The sequence below is a fragment of the Anoplopoma fimbria genome, unplaced genomic scaffold (genome assembly GCF_027596085.1).
Source record: "Anoplopoma fimbria isolate UVic2021 breed Golden Eagle Sablefish unplaced genomic scaffold, Afim_UVic_2022 Un_contig_11189_pilon_pilon, whole genome shotgun sequence".
Taxonomy (NCBI): domain Eukaryota; kingdom Metazoa; phylum Chordata; class Actinopteri; order Perciformes; family Anoplopomatidae; genus Anoplopoma; species Anoplopoma fimbria.
In genome coordinates, this window is record NW_026550674.1 from 25861 (window position 1) to 42428 (window position 16568).

Below are 16568 nucleotides of genomic sequence, written 5' to 3' on the forward strand. Positions count from 1 at the left end.
AGAAACATAATGCAAAATATACATAATGCTCTGCTACATAAATCAAACCGCACGTAGGCTGCTAGGAATAAAACATTATGAAATCACAATGTTCATTTTAATTCATGACTACTGAAAAACCCATTGACTAAATAATTGATGACAATAGGAAATCTACGTTTTTTCTTCTTCTTTATTTGTTCTTTATTATTCTCCTGCAAGATAACAGTAAAAAGAAAAGGAGTTGTGAGCATACATTTCTTGTGCATTTCTTCATCAATACAATGGCGCTCTTCCGAAACAGTGCTTGTTAAAATAGTATTTGCAACTCTTTCTCTAAGTCCTGGTGCCTTTTTTACAAAATGCATTTGATGCATCACAACAACAGAGGGAATGTTGCTATCACAATGCACTCACTCGTAGACACAATGCTTTGATTGTTTATTGTTAAGCCATGTGTACACCATGAAATATTGTACACATGGCTTAACTAGAATCAGGCCCATTTACCCAAAGTCCTGTCTCCATGGGATCCACCTCCTGTGCCATCTTCAAAGCCTCTGTGGTTGCTATGTCCACATTGCATGTTTTGTTATAAACTTCTGGAGTTATTTGCCTAGAGAAAAGCATTCATCAATGGTTATCAGAAATAAAGGTGTATAACCATTACAGGGGGGCAGATGTTGGACTGGAAGTCTGGGCTGAATCAGCTTTATTTACATCACTGATGCAGAAAGTTAATTGCTCAGGGTGAAAAACCACATTTGTTTATTGATGACCTGTTTAGGATATCTGAAATACATTTCTAGAATTATTAGGGATTACATTACAACTTGTGCTTTGCTGTCAAACTAGAATTGTTTTTGCTATTTTCTCCAAAGCCACAAGGGGGTAGTCGTGAGCAGGTTTGATCAACAAAGTTTTCGACATCCATCAAGAACCACGCTGCTACAAGTCAGTACCAAGAACTATAAGGTAAATGAAAGAAGTGTGTTTCATATTTTAGTTTAATTCATGGGACAGAAATATGTAGTGTTCTATTTAACCAGGTCCCAGGTCAGCCTATCTTAACATGAAGCTGCAGCTGCTCATGCTCTGCTGCTATACTGTCCAAGAAGAGGACAGATCAGGATTTTAGTAATTATCATTTTGATCATAATAGTATTAGCATCATAGTGATTGTAGTAGTATTAGATCTGTTTATGTTGTGTAAAACTTTCTTTAAAGTCACTAAATGCTCATGTTAAGAATATGTAACCCTAAATGGAAAAATGACAATGCCTATTTTGAGAGAACAGATTGTTAGATTGACAAGTAAAAGGAAGATGGAATGCCAAATAAGACAAACAATTAAAGTCAAATTGTTTTGCACAATATGAGTTGCAGAAAAATATACTACCTGTTTGATTAAAGTGGTCCAGCAATTAATAGGAAACCACTACAAACATATGAACTAGGGCAAATCAGTAATTGAACTGGGGATATCACAGAAACATGGTATGTTACTTAGACAATGTGCTCCTATGATCTATTTTTACCATATAAAAAAAACAGGCATTTGATTTTTTTTTCTCTTGGAATGACAGAAGTTCTGATGACAGTACATTTAAAACAACTCCGCACTCAATGACGACCTTATTTCAGGCATCTAAAAGCCAATTTTAAATTCCCATAGACTTTGAAACTTGTGAACCGGAATTACAAAAATGAAGTTGAATTTTGGGAACCGCCAACGTTACAGTTCAAACAACGCCTATGCCTGATCTCTGCTAGAACTCCACCAGGAAAGCCCGGGCCTTCATGAGGCGTTTAAGGCGACTCTGCAAACCAGCCCTCTGGGTGCCAATGTCACAATCCTCCTTCAGAAAGAACTCCAAATTCTCCTTGTCCTGAAGCATCTGCAGCATCCCCCTCTGCAGCTGGACAGCAGACTCCTGCAACATCTGGTAGCGGATCACCAGCGGGATCTGGTCAGCCAGACGCTGGCTGGCAATCTAAAAGAGGAAAAAGAAAGAAAATTTTGAGAAACGACAGCAGAACAAGGGTCTAAACATTTCTGTCATTGTTTTGTTCAGGTATAATTGGTCTGCATTAAAACATACTTTGTAATATGATTGAAGGTGCAACATCAGCTCCTGAAGTGTTGCACGATTATCCATGCTGTACATAATAGTCCTTTCTTTATAAATGTTGAGATTTTTTGGTTTGTCATCATCCTCATCAACCTCTTCTTTCCTCCTGTCACTCAGACTGTTGCTGTAGGTCCTGTCCTGAGAGTAAACAAGCAGCTCCATCTTGAACTGGGTTCTCAGCATGGATTCAGCAGTGGACTCTTTTTCCTGCCTGATGGCTTCGATCTTTGTCTAGAAAATACGATTCTGGTCAGCCTTAACACCGACAGAAAAATGATGCAAATTACATTTCTTAACACTCAGAGAAGATGGATACCTTGGCTGTTTTAATGAGGTTGGGAAATCCAATGAAGCTACTGTGGGCCAGCTGAATGAACACCTTCCTAACAACGTCTGGAAGAAATGGAGATACAAGAAGATAAAGCAGTTACATCTCCATCGAGCACTTCACTGGTGGCTGTACAGTATCAAGAGAAAACGTTAATATTAAAGAAAAATAATTACTGGATAATTCTGTCCTATATTCAATCTTACACCTCTAATCCTCACCGCCTATATCCTTGAGTTTCTTGACAGCCGGTTCTTCCAGCTGTTTGATCTGCTCCTTGACCATGACCTCAAAGGTCTTGTAGTTGATGAAGCCCGGCAGTTCTCTTCCACGGTACCTCTCTTCATATCCCTCCACCTCTCTCTCAATTCTCTCGTTAACTGCAACACACAAAATTATATTTCAGAGTCCTGCTGGTGGACAGCTGTAGACCACATCAAAACTCATACATACAGTTATTTCCTGAGTGGTCCAGGTGGGCATTCCACTTCCCAAACTCTCTTCTGAGTGAAGAAAAGACATTGAGCTTGTCTCCACACTTGAGCTCTTCTCCTGTAGTCAGACTCATGGCATCCTGTGTGAATGATGTCACTTTCTGCAGCACACACACATGAGAAAGACAAATCATACATGAGCATTTGTTGTTGTAGCCAGGTGAAAGTTATGAAGAGTGAGGGAGCTCACATCAATGAGGAAGATGAGTCTTTCAGCTGGGTCAGATGGGGGTCCACTGCCATATCTCTCCAGCTCTGCTTGAGTCTGTGCTAGTTTCTCCTCTATCTGCTCTTCCAGTCGTGGAAGAGATCTCTGCAAATTAAACATGGGTCATAATTTAAACAACTTAAGTAAGCGAGTTAACCTGTAGAACACTGTTAATTTATCGGCGTAAGTACTCACCTCAATGTGATGCACCAGCTCAAGAGTGAGTTTCTCAGCCAGTTTAGGAATAGTGGCATGGTCTTCATCGTAGAGAGTCCTTCAGCAACAAGAAAATAGCTATTAAGTATCATATATTATATGTATAACACAAATCACAGCACTAATAATTCAGCATGAAAAAATGGGTTACAATCCCCCCCCAAAAATCAACTTACTGGAAATGCACATGATCATTGAAGAAGGCTTTCTCTCTTTCTATTGCTTCAGTCAGAGACACCCTCTCTGTGATCTCCTTCTGTCCCCTGCATTTGACAATCATGTAGCCCTTCTTCAGGTGGATGACCTCATTACGGACTATTTCCACCACGGACTCTTCCGTGCCTTTGTCCACCAGGTCAGGCTTGGTCAAGATACCTGAGAGAGAAAAAGGCAAACAGACAGTAAACTATCTAAAAGTCAAGTAACTTGTCCAAGTGTTGCTTTACTAGAATCAGCCCCATTTACCCAAAGTCCTGTCTCCATCGGGATCCACCTCCTGTGCCATCTTCAAAGCCTCTGTGGTTGCTATGTCCACGTTGGATGGAACAACCACCAAGCTGATGGTCTCTTGTTTTGTTATAAACTTCTGGATCAGTCTCTTTATCTGAAAAATATTAATTTCAGTTGTTATAATGTTATTTATCATAGAACTACTAAATCACTACCACAGATCTCACTGTCATTACTTTTCAACTTTCCACCAAATAAATTGTGTCTATGAAAACAATGTTTTGGGGACACTGAACTAGCATACCTGGTCTCCAATGTTCTCAGGTTGTCCCTTTACAGCCACCCTGGTGATGCCGGGCAGGTCAATGAGCGTCAGGTCTGGGACATCAGGAGAGGCGATCTCCAGACTGATGAGATCATCACTGATCCCACCCCGACCCCGGCCAAATTTTCCTGGGCTGTAGAGAAAGGACATGATGTTTGACGAGTACAGGGCGGAAGTGCTGATCACTTCTTCTTAAAAGAAAATCAGAAGATCCAACAATATTTGGCTTTTGATAGTAACATTAAAAAATAGTTCATACTGTACCTTCTCTTATCATTTTCTCCACAAGTACAGGATCTTCTATCTCTTCTTCATGGTCCTGGTAGCTTATCTTCCCGTACCACTCCTCTCCTTCTTTCTTTCTCTTCATCTTCAGTTCGAGAGGACATCTTGTCACAATGCCTGAATTAATGAAGAGTAAGTGATGATGAAGACATAAATAAACTTTGCTTTTTGAAATCATAACACTGATTGTATTTAGTTATTTTATCAATAAGTACTATTGTTTAATTATTCTAGATGTGTGCTTAATTAGGTTTGATTTTTGACATATTTCGATAGCTTTTCGTTTAATAGTCGTTTAGTTTAGTTTAGTTGTTTTTTGTCGTTGTTTAGTATACTTAGTTTTTAGTTTGTTTATGAATTGGGTAACATTGTGGGCACCTGTGGTTAATATATAGGAGTAGGCAGGTACAGGACCAGCATCCACCAGTGAGCGCCTATGGTTTTTTACCAGAGCAGGAGAGGCAGCGAAAGGATTTTCTTTGTTCATTTGTTTGGTTGCTTGTTTTTTTTTTTTGTTAAATAAATCATCACAAAAAACTGAATCCTGTTAGGAAAATGCATTCTTTCACCTGCGTCAGTTGGTTCTTTACAAGCATACTGAGCCCTTAACTGAGCACTCCCTCTCAGGAAACAAGGGGAGAGAGATACCCCAGCTGAACTCAAACCAGGGATGCTGTGCTCCATGGTCAGCCATGGGCTAACCCTGCTTTCTCTCATTTCTAAGTAAATAACACAGATATCATGTCGAGCTCCATTTGGTTTGTGGCATTCTTGCTGTTTTGCATTTTTTTTTTTTTTTTTGTTGTGGTGTTGGCATGGTGCTTTCATTTAAACCTGCTGTACCAGACATGCAAGTTTTGAGACTTCCTTAATTCGACAAATGTCACTTTGTGTCAGGCAACACACAACCTAGATTTAATGTTGAACATCCATCATTTGGAGTCATTACATCACTCTCCATAACAAAGGGACAAAACCAGACACCAGCTAAAGGTTAATGCTTTATTTGCTGACTTGCCGAAACAGACTTATATTTTCAGTTGTGTTGATTTGAGAATCCAAATGTTGAGAAATTCAAATAATATTGTTGTTTTTCAGTTCATAAAACTCACCGCTCCCTCTTGGCAGAGCCACCCCTGACAGCGCCTCCAACACGGAGCTCTTCCCCGAGCTTTGGTCTCCAATCACGGCGATAGCAGGCAGCGCCAAGTCCTTCTCTACACCCAGAGAGCGAAGAGAGTCAATGAGGTCAATGCAGGGACGCACCTTCTCCTCGTACTGTTGGTTCAGGGTGTTCATGGTGAAGACTGCTTGAATCCTGGAAAGAAACTGAATAAAATAGCAGCTGCTATGATGCCGACACTTGAGTTCAACTGATGAACAAGCGGATTCTTCGGGGATGCAGAAGAGTAAGGAAATGAAAGTAAAGACAGGTTTCGTTTCCTTGACTTTCATTTAACTTACCGGTTCACGTTGAGACATCAGACATCATTTCGGAATCTGGAGTTGCTAAGCATATATGATGTGAATACTCTTCAGATCGGCACTTTTGTTTTCCAGTTTTTCAATAATTTACTTCCTTCTTCTTTTAACAGTTTTTTTTATAACCAGGTCACAGATCCATAGTCATCAGACCAGATCTGTAGATCTCCTTCACCGGCAATTTTTCAGAACAAATCTGGGACAGTTTTCTATTAGGGACAGAGGTCCAGTCGTTTGGAACAGTTTTCCAGCTACTCTACGTAAACACTCATCTTTAGCTACTTTCAAAAAATATCTTAAAATGTACCTAATTTTAAAAGCCTATGATAATATGATAAACTGAATGTATGCTGTATTGTCTTTTTGCTTGTTAGTTATATCTTTACTTTGCTTTTTTACTTTTACTCAAATGTATTCTCATTTTTGTAAAATGACTTTGTAGTTGTTTTATCTCTATAATTTTACTTTTGTTTGTCTTTTCTTTTCTTTTACTTTATTTTCTTTACCTTATTGTATTTTAATGTCAGGTGGACATCCTTAATAAGCCCTTCGGGGTTTCTTTTGTCCCACCCGTGCATCTATGTATGTCTATGCAAATCTTCTTGCCTTTTTTTAATCTTGTTTATTTGCACAAATAAAAACTAAACTAAACTAAACATCAACCAGGGAAAAATATTCATGCAACATAGGATGACCAGTGCTAACCGCCTGTGTAGGCTATGTTAAGCTCTGATGCAGTATGGTCATATAATGTATAACATTCCCAGGTAATCATCTTTTAAATTACAAAGTATACTTCTATACCAGTTTACTTTTCATCAAAGTCCTGCTGGTAACACTGGCTCTTTGTCCTCGGAGGGATGATGGAGAAACATAATGCAAAATATACATAATGCTCTGCTACATAAATCAAACCGCACGTAGGCTGCTAGGAATAAAACATTATGAAATCACAATGTTCATTTTAATTCATGACTACTGTAAAACCCATTGACTAAATAATTGATGACAATAGGAAATATACGTTTTTTCTTCTTCTTTTATTTGTTCTTTATTATTTTACAGTAAAAAGAAAAGGAGTTGTGAGCATACATTTCTTGTGCATTTCTTCATCAATACAATGGCGCTCTTCCGAAACAGTGCTTGTTAAAATAGTATTTGCAACTCTTTCTCTAAGTCCTGGTGCCTTTTTTACAAAATGCATTTGATGCATCACAACAACAGAGGGAATGTTGCTATCACAATGCACTCACTCGTAGACACAATGCTTTGATTGTTTATTGTTAAGCCATGTGTACACCATGAAATGGTGTACGTCTCTTTAAATGTATATGTTGAATATGCGACAGGGCATTTAAATTAAGAAACATTAAAAACTCATTCATTACTGCCAAAATAATAGTCCAAGTCTGGTTCTCACTAGCCTCACCATGTTGGTGCAATGCTTCTCATTCATCCTTGTTATGATGACTTATGTGGTTTATAGGGCTTAAACACTTTTTTGATTGTAACTTCCAGTTTTAAGAGGATTCTCTGTTACAATGACATGTTCACATATTCTGGTTGTATCAAATCTCAAAACCCGGGCTGCACGGTGGTGTAGTGGTTAGCACTGTCGCCTCACAGCAAGAGGGGCCCGGGTTCAATTCCCGGGCTGGACAACCTTCTGTGTGGAGTTTGCATGTTCTCCCCGTGTCAGCGTGGGTTCTCTCCGGGTTCTCCGGCTTCCTCCCACAGTCCAAAGACATGCAGGTTAGGTTAATTGATGACTCTGAAATTGCCCGTAGGTGTGAATGTGAGTGTGAGTGGTTGTCTGTCTCTATATGTCAGCCCTGTGACAGACTGGCGACCTGCCTTCGCCCATTGACAACTGGGATCGGCTCCAGCACCCCTGCGACCCTTAACTGGATAAGCGGTTACGGAAGATGGATGGATGGATCTCAGACATGTTCACATATTCTGGTTGTATCAAATAGATAACTTGGACATATTGATTCTAATTTCAAAACCCAATGTGACAAATAATAAACCCAATCCACAACCATGAATGTATTTGTCAAGCTGAAGAAACAAAATCATGCTGTCAGGCCTGAACTATCTCTGGAACTCTACCAGGTATGTACAGGCCTTCATTAAGGCATTTGCAGCCCTCTTTCTGCCAAAGAAAACAAATAATACTACTGAATAGAAAAGGAAATAAGATCATATAGTGAATCTGGTTGAATCTAATAATTGATGATGATGTTGGATGCAAAAAAAACTGAAATATTGTTGTTTCTTTCTTCTCTCTATTACAAACTAATTTAATTTGTTTTACATTATTTTAGTCTTTGATCTGTTCCTGTCTATACTTTATTGAAATGTTTATACAGATCTAAGATGGTTTGTTAATAAACCAGTTGGTTGTCAGAATTAAACAGTCTTTTTTGAACATTTTTTTGCAGAGGTCACACACACAGGGGTGGATGTGGGGGTGGGCGTGGGTCATTGTGTCCCTTCCAATGTTGAGGTCAAACCTACGCCCTTGGTTGAAGTTGTATGTGTTCATACTAAAGTCAGTCAACACCGCGCGTGCCTTTGACAACCGCTCAAGGCGGTTCTGAAGGTGGATTCTTTTGGTTCCTATGCCAGAGTCCTCGTGAAGCAGCGACTCTGTTTTCTCCTTGTCTTGAAACATCTGCAGCATCTCCCTCTGCAGCTGCACAGCAGACTCCTGCAACATCTGGTAGCGGATTACCAGCGGGATCTGGTCCGCCAGACGCTGGCCAGCAATCTGCGGTTTAGAAAGGAAAAAGTTAGAGTATCACGCTATATCTGTCAATGTAACAAAGATATGGGTATTTGGTTTATACCGTTAATGTACATGGTTTATACCGAAAGTTGTTAGAAATGATCTGCTCTGCTTCATTTTCCATGTCATTTCTTTTCTACTGATATTCATACCCCCGATCCACACAGTATATGTATATATTTAGCTGCTAACAAAATAACATTTGAACCATGTACCTTACTTAGTCTGATAATAATATACATTTAAACGCCACCTTCAAAACAAGGAAAAAGGAGATCGTTAATGCAATGGGAGGAGGTGCAGATTCAAATGTACTTTATCTTACCGACCTTTTTACCGTAGTTAAATGTGTGATGTATGAAATAAAAAAACAAAAAAATGTACAGCATGTAGATTACACTTACTTGGTAATAGGATTTCAGGTGTTTAATCATCTCTTTCACGGTGGCCCCACTGTCATTGCTAGGAGTGGAGCTGGTGCTTGTCTTCACTGGTATACCATTGCCGAAAGGGAAACCGTTCTGTTCATCTTCCCTCTTACGCTTCCCTAACTTCTTGCTGTATGTGCTGTCCTGAGTGTAAACAATCAATTCCATCTTAAACTGAGTCCTCAGCATGGACTCTGCTGCAGTCTCCTTCTCCTTTCTGATGGCTTCGATCTTCATCTAAAGGACATACAAAATTAGCAGTAAATATTCAACAATGTTCAGTTATATATATGGGCAATGAAAATTATACCTGAGCTGTTTTGATGAGGTTAGGAAATCCAACAAGGCTGCTCTGTGCCAACTTAAATAGCTCTTTTGTCACAATGTCTAAAAAACAAAATACAAATCAGACAATACAAGATCTAATAATATCTTGAAGGTGTAACATATTCAGCAAGCTTGCAATCATCGTAAAATCATAATCTGACATGCCTCCCACTTCCTTGAGTTTCAGGACAGCAGGTCCTTCCAGCTGTTTGATCTGCTCCTTGACCATGTCCTCAAAGGTCTTAAAGTTTATGAACCCGGGCAGTTCTCTTCCGCGGTACTTTTGTTCATACTGAGTCACTTCTCTCTCAATATTCGGTTGACTTCAATAGGGATGAATTTGTGAAGAAAAGTGGACACAAAGAAGGTTCACACTTGGTTAGCAGTGCTCTATACAGCAGTCTGGAGCACTTTGTTTTTACTGAGATGGAAAATGGCATTTAAAAAAATCATTTTTTCAATATCTTACTCCATAGTTTACACTTTAGATTATTATTTTTTGGAAACCACAGCAAAGACATTACGCGATGACCAGGTTTTTGATGCACTTACATGTTATCCCAGAGCACACTATGATATCTTTCCAATCCGCAAACTCTTTTCTGAGTTTGGCAAACATGTTGAGCCTGCCTCCAAATTTGATCTCCTCCCCTGTGGTGAGACTGATAGCATCCTTTGTAAACGCCGCCACTCTCTAAAATAAAACAGGTTCAGATAAAAGAAGTGTGCGAATTAAATCAAATGGAGGCGGTGCAGTGTTTAGTAAGTGACAGATAGTAAACTCACATCAATGAGGAAACAGAGTCTCTCAGCGGCCTCAGCTGGGGGTCCACTGCCATATTTGTCCAGCTCTGCCTGAGTCTGTGCTAGTTTCATCTTTATCTGCTCTTCCAGTTGAGGCAGAGATCTCTGAAAATCACCAGTGTCAGAATTTTAACACCTGAAATGGGCAAAGTAATCCATAGGGAACCACTTTGGTGAACCGCTGAGAAGCGTTTACCTTGATATGATGCACCAGCTCAAGGGTGAGTTTTTCTGCCAGTTTAGGAACAGTGGCACGGCCTTCATCGTAGAGAATCCTACCACAATACAAAATTACTGAGTAAAAATGACACAACCTATTCTACTGCAAGTCATTGTTTGCATAATTACTCCAAAAATAATGAACTCACTTGAAATGCACATGATCGTTGAAGAAGGCTTTCTCTCTTTCTATTGCTTCAGTCAGAGACACCCTCTCTGTGATCTCCTTCTGTCCCCTGCACTTGACAATCATGTAGCCCTTCTTCAGGTGGATGACCTCATTACGGACTATTTCCACCACGGACTCTTCCGTGCCTTTGTCCACCAGGTCAGGCTTGGTCAAGATACCTGAGAGAGAAAAAGGCAAACAGACAGTAAACTATCTAAAAGTCAAGTAATTTGTCCAAGTGTTGCTTTACTAGAATCAGCCCCATTTACCCAAAGTCCTGTCTCCATTGGGATCCACCTCCTGTGCCATCTTCAAAGCCTCTGTGGTTGCTATGTCCACGTTGGATGGAACAACCACCAAGCTGATGGTCTCTTGTTTTGTTATAAACTTCTGGATCAGTTTCTTTATCTGAAAAATATTAATTTCAGTTGTTATAATGTTATTTATCATAGAACTACTAAATCACTACCACAGATCTCACTGTCATTACTTTTCAACTTTCCACCAAATAAATTGTGTCTATGAAAACATGTTTTGGGGACACTGAACTAGCATACCTGGTCTCCAATGTTCTCAGGTTGTCCCTTTACAGCCACCCTGGTGATGCCGGGCAGGTCAATGAGCGTCAGGTCTGGGACATCAGGAGAGGCGATCTCCAGACTGATGAGATCATCACTGATCCCCACCCCGACCCCGGCCAAATTTTCCTGGGCTGTAGAGAAAGGACATGATGTTTGACGAGTACAGGGCGGAAGTGCTGATCACTTCTTCTTAAAAGAAAATCAGAAGATCCAACAATATTTGGCTTTTGATAGTAACATTAAAAATTAGTTCATACTGTACCGTCTCTTATCATTTTCTCCACAAGTACAGGATCTTCTATCTCTTCTTCATGGTTCTGGTAGCTTATCTTCCCGTACCACTCCTCTCCTTCTTTCTTTCTCTTCATCTTCAGTTCGAGAGGACATCTTGTCACAATGCCTGAATTAATGAAGAGTAAGTGATGATGAAGACATAAATAAACTTTGCTTTTTGAAATCATAACACTGATTGTATTTAGTTATTTTATCAATAAGTACTATTGTTTAATTATTCTAGATGTGTGCTTAATTAGGTTTGATTTTTGACATATTTCGATAGCTTTTTCGTTTAATAGTCGTTTAGTTTAGTTTAGTTGTTTTTTGTCGTTGTTTAGTATACTTAGTTTTTAGTTTGTTTATGAATTGGGTAACATTGTGGGCACCTGTGGTTAATATATAGGAGTAGGCAGGTACAGGACCAGCATCCACCAGTGAGCGCCTATGGTTTTTTACCAGAGCAGGAGAGGCAGCGAAAGGATTTTCTTTGTTCATTTGTTTGGTTGCTTGTTTTTTTTTTGTTAAATAAATCATCACAAAAAACTGAATCCTGTTAGGAAAATGCATTCTTTCACCTGCGTCAGTTGGTTCTTTACAAGCATACTGAGCCCTTAACTGAGCACTCCCTCTCAGGAAACAAGGGAGAGAGAGATACCCCAGCTGAACTCAAACCAGGGATGCTGTGCTCCATGGTCAGCCATGGGCTAACCCTGCTTTCTCTCATTTCTAAGTAAAAAACACAGATATCTTGTCGAGCTCCATTTGGTTTGTGGCATTCTTGCTGTTTTGCATTTTTTTTTTTTTTTTGATGTGGTGTTGGCATGGTGCTTTCATTTAAACCTGCTGTACCAGACATGCAAGTTTTGAGACTTCCTTAATTCGACAAATGTCACTTTGTGTCAGGCAACACACAACCTAGATTTAATGTTGAACATCCATCATTTGGAGTCATTACATCACTCTCCATAACAAAGGGACAAAACCAGACACCAGCTAAAGGTTAATGCTTTATTTGCTGACGGGCCGAAACAGACTTATATTTTCAGTTGTGTTGATTTGAGAATCCAAATGTTGAGAAATTCAAATAATATTGTTGTTTTTCAGTTCATAAAACTCACCGCTCCCTCTTGGCAGAGCCACCCCTGACAGCGCCTCCAACACGGAGCTCTTCCCCGAGCTTTGGTCTCCAATCACGGCGATAGCAGGCAGCGCCAAGTCCTTCTCTACACCCAGAGAGCGAAGAGAGTCAATGAGGTCAATGCAGGGACGCACCTTCTCCTCGTACTGTTGGTTCAGGGTGTTCATGGTGAAGACTGCTTGAATCCTGGAAAGAAACAGGGACATTTGAATAAAATAGCAGCTGCTATGATGCCGACACTTGAGTTCAACTGATGAACAAGCGGATTCTTCAGGAGTAAGGAAATGAAAGTAAAGATAGGTTTCGTTTCCTTGACTTTCATTTAACTTACCGGTTCACGTTGAGACATCAGACATCATTTCGGAATCTGGAGTTGCTAAGCATATATGATGTGAATACTCTTCAGATCGGCACTTTTGTTTCCAGTTTTTCAATAATTTACTTCCTTCTTCTTTTAACAGTTTTTTTATAACCAGGTCACAGATCCATAGTCATCAGACCAGATCTTTAGATCTCCTTCACCGGCAATTTTTCAGAACAAATCTGGGACAGTTTTCTATTAGGGACAGAGGTCCAGTCGTTTGGAACAGTTTTCCAGCTACTCTACGTAAACACTCATCTTTAGCTACTTTCAAAAAATATCTTAAAATGTACCTAATTTTAAAAGCCTATGATAATATGATAAACTGAATGTATGCTGTATTGTCTTTTTGCTTGTTAGTTATATCTTTACTTTGCTTTTTTACTTTTACTCAAATGTATTCTCATTTTTGTAAAATGACTTTGTAGTTGTTTTATCTCTATAATTTTACTTTTGTTTGTCTTTTCTTTTCTTTTACTTTATTTTCTTTACCTTATTGTATTTTAATGTCAGGTGGACATCCTTAATAAGCCCTTGAGGGGTTTCTTTTGTCCCACCCGTGCATCTATGTATGTCAATGCAAATCTTTTGCCTTTTTTTAATCTTGTTTATTTGCACAAATAAAAACTAAACTAAACTAAACATCAACCAGGGAAAAATATTCATGCAACATAGGATGACCAGTGCTAACCGCCTGTGTAGGCTATGTTAAGCTCTGATGCAGTATGGTCATATAATGTATAACATTCCCAGGTAATCATCTTTTAAATTACAAAGTATACTTCTATACCAGTTTACTTTTCATCAAAGTCCTGCTGGTAACACTGGCTCTTTGTCCTCGGAGGGATGATGGAGAAACATAATGCAAAATATACATAATGCTCTGCTACATAAATCAAACCGCACGTAGGCTGCTAGGAATAAAACATTATGAAATCACAATGTTCATTTTAATTCATGACTACTGAAAAACCCATTGACTAAATAATTGATGACAATAGGAAATATACGTTTTTTCTTCTTCTTTTATTTGTTCTTTATTATTTTACAGTAAAAAGAAAAGGAGTTGTGAGCATACATTTCTTGTGCATTTCTTCATCAATACAATGGCGCTCTTCCGAAACAGTGCTTGTTAAAATAGTATTTGCAACTCTTTCTCTAAGTCCTGGTGCCTTTTTTACAAAATGCATTTGATGCATCACAACAACAGAGGGAATGTTGCTATCACAATGCACTCACTCGTAGACACAATGCTTGGATTGTTTATTGTTAAGCCATGTGTACACCATGAAATGGTGTACGTCTGTTTAAATGTATATGTTGAATATGCGACAGGGCATTTAAATTAAGAAACATTAAAAAAACTCAAAATAATAGCATTGGTTCTCACTGCCTCACCCAATGCTTCTCATTCATCCTTGTTATGATGACAGTTTATAGGGCTTAAACACTTTTTTGATTGTAACTTCCAGTTTTAAGAGGATTCTCTGTTACAATGACATGTTCACATATTCTGGTTGTATCAAATAGAAACTCATATTGATTCTAACCATGTTGGTTGCACTGTTTCGGGTTCATTCATCCTTGTTATGCATGTCAGCGTGGGTTCTCTCCGGGTTCTCCGGTTCCAAAGACATGCAGGTTAGTTAATTGATGACTTAAACAGCTTTTTTGATTGTAACTTCCAGTTTTAAGAGGATTCTCTGTTACAATGACATGTTCACATATTCTGGTTGTATCAAATAGATAACTTGGACATATTGATTCTAATCTCAAAACCCAATGTGACAAATAATAAACCCAATCCACAACCATGAATGTATTTGTCAAGCTGAAGAAACAAAATCATGCTGTCAGGCCTGAACTATCTCTGGAACTCTACCAGGTATGTACAGGCCTTCATTAAGGCATTTGCAGCCCTCTTTCTGCCAAAGAAAACAAATAATACTACTGAATAGAAAAGGAAATAAGATCATATAGTGAATCTGGTTGAATCTAATAATTGATGATGATGTTGGATGTCAAAAAAACTGAAATATTGTTGTTTCTTTCTTCTCTCTATTACAAACTAATTTAATTTGTTTTACATTATTTTAGTCTTTGATCTGTTCCTGTCTATACTTTATTGAAATGTTTATACAGATCTAAGATGGTTTGTTAATAAACCAGTTGGTTGTCAGAATTAAACAGTCCTCTTTTTTGAATGTTTTTTTGCAGAGGTCACACACACAGGGGTGGATGTGGGGGGTGGGGCGTGGGTCATTGTGTCCCTTCCAATGTTGAGGTCAAACCTACGCCCTTGGTTGAAGTTGTATGTGTTCATACTAAAGTCAGTCAACACGCGCGTGCCTTTGACAACCGCTCAAGGCGGTTCTGAAGGTGGATTCTTTTGGTTCCTATGCCAGAGTCCTCGTGAAGCAGCGACTCTGTTTTCTCCTTGTCTTGAAACATCTGCAGCATCTCCCTCTGCAGCTGCACAGCAGACTCCTGCAACATCTGGTAGCGGATTACCAGTGGGATCTGGTCCGCCAGACGCTGGCCAGCAATCTGCGGTTTAGAAAGGAGAAAGTTAGAGTATCACGCTATATCTGTCAATGTAACAAAGATATGGGTATTTGGTTTATACCGTTAATGTACATGGTTTATACCGAAAGTTGTTAGAAATGATCTGCTCTGCTTCATTTTCCATGTCATTTCTTTTCTACTGATATTCATACCCCCGATCCACACAGTATATGTATATATTTAGCTGCTAACAAAATAACATTTGAACCATGTACCTTACTTAGTCTGATAATAATATACATTTAAACGCCACCTTCAAAACAAGGAAAAAGGAGATCGTTAATGCAATGGGAGGAGGTGCAGATTCAAATGTACTTTATCTTACCGACCTTTTACCGTAGTTAAATGTGTGATGTATGAAATAAAAAAACAAAAAAATGTACAGCATGTAGATTACACTTACTTGGTAATAGGATTTCAGGTGTTTAATCATCTCTTTCACGGTGGCCCCACTGTCATTGCTAGGAGTGGAGCTGGTGCTTGTCTTCACTGGTATACCATTGCCGAAAGGGAAACCGTTCTGTTCATCTTCCCTCTTACGCTTCCCTAACTTCTTGCTGTATGTGCTGTCCTGAGTGTAAACAATCAATTCCATCTTAAACTGAGTCCTCAGCATGGACTCTGCTGCAGTCTCCTTCTCCTTTCTGATGGCTTCGATCTTCATCTACAGGACATACAAAATTAGCAGTAAATATTCAACAATGTTCAGTTATATATATGGGCAATGAAAATTATACCTGAGCTGTTTTGATGAGGTTAGGAAATCCAACAAGGCTGCTCTGTGCCAACTTAAATAGCTCTTTTGTCACAATGTCTAAAAAACAAAATACAAATCAGACAATACAAGATCTAATAATATCTTGAAGGTGTAACATATTCAGCAAGCTTGCAATCATCGTAAAATCATAATCTGACATGCCTCCCACTTCCTTGAGTTTCAGGACAGCAGGTCCTTCCAGCTGTTTGATCTGCTCCTTGACCATGTCCTCAAAGGTCTTAAAGTTTATGAA

The 16568-nt window shown here is 39.0% G+C and overlaps 2 protein-coding genes and 1 pseudogene across 2 annotated transcripts; all 3 read right to left on the minus strand.

The window, feature by feature from the left end:
• Window positions 1–925: 925 nt before the first annotated feature.
• LOC129115157 (interferon-induced GTP-binding protein Mx-like) lies at window positions 926–5803 on the minus strand (annotated as a pseudogene).
• A 1117-nt stretch (window positions 5804–6920) lies between these two features.
• Window positions 6921–12824, minus strand: LOC129115158 (interferon-induced GTP-binding protein Mx-like). Its single transcript, XM_054626851.1, has 12 exons — window positions 12613–12824; window positions 11481–11618; window positions 11195–11349; window positions 10907–11045; window positions 10618–10816; window positions 10446–10524; window positions 10232–10354; window positions 9994–10139; window positions 9611–9768; window positions 9429–9505; window positions 9095–9355; window positions 6921–8672 (listed from the first exon to the last, which is right to left on the minus strand). Exons 1-12 carry the CDS (start codon window positions 12797–12799, stop codon window positions 8274–8276), a joined length of 2061 nt encoding a protein of 686 aa, XP_054482826.1. The 5' UTR covers window positions 12800–12824; the 3' UTR covers window positions 6921–8273.
• A 2198-nt stretch (window positions 12825–15022) lies between these two features.
• On the minus strand, window positions 15023–16559 carry LOC129115155 (interferon-induced GTP-binding protein Mx-like). The gene is made up of 4 exons (XM_054626848.1): window positions 16478–16559; window positions 16296–16372; window positions 15962–16222; window positions 15023–15540 (listed from the first exon to the last, which is right to left on the minus strand). Exons 1-4 carry the CDS (start codon window positions 16539–16541, stop codon window positions 15328–15330), a joined length of 615 nt encoding a protein of 204 aa, XP_054482823.1. The 5' UTR covers window positions 16542–16559; the 3' UTR covers window positions 15023–15327.
• Between the last annotated feature and the right edge of the window lie 9 nt (window positions 16560–16568).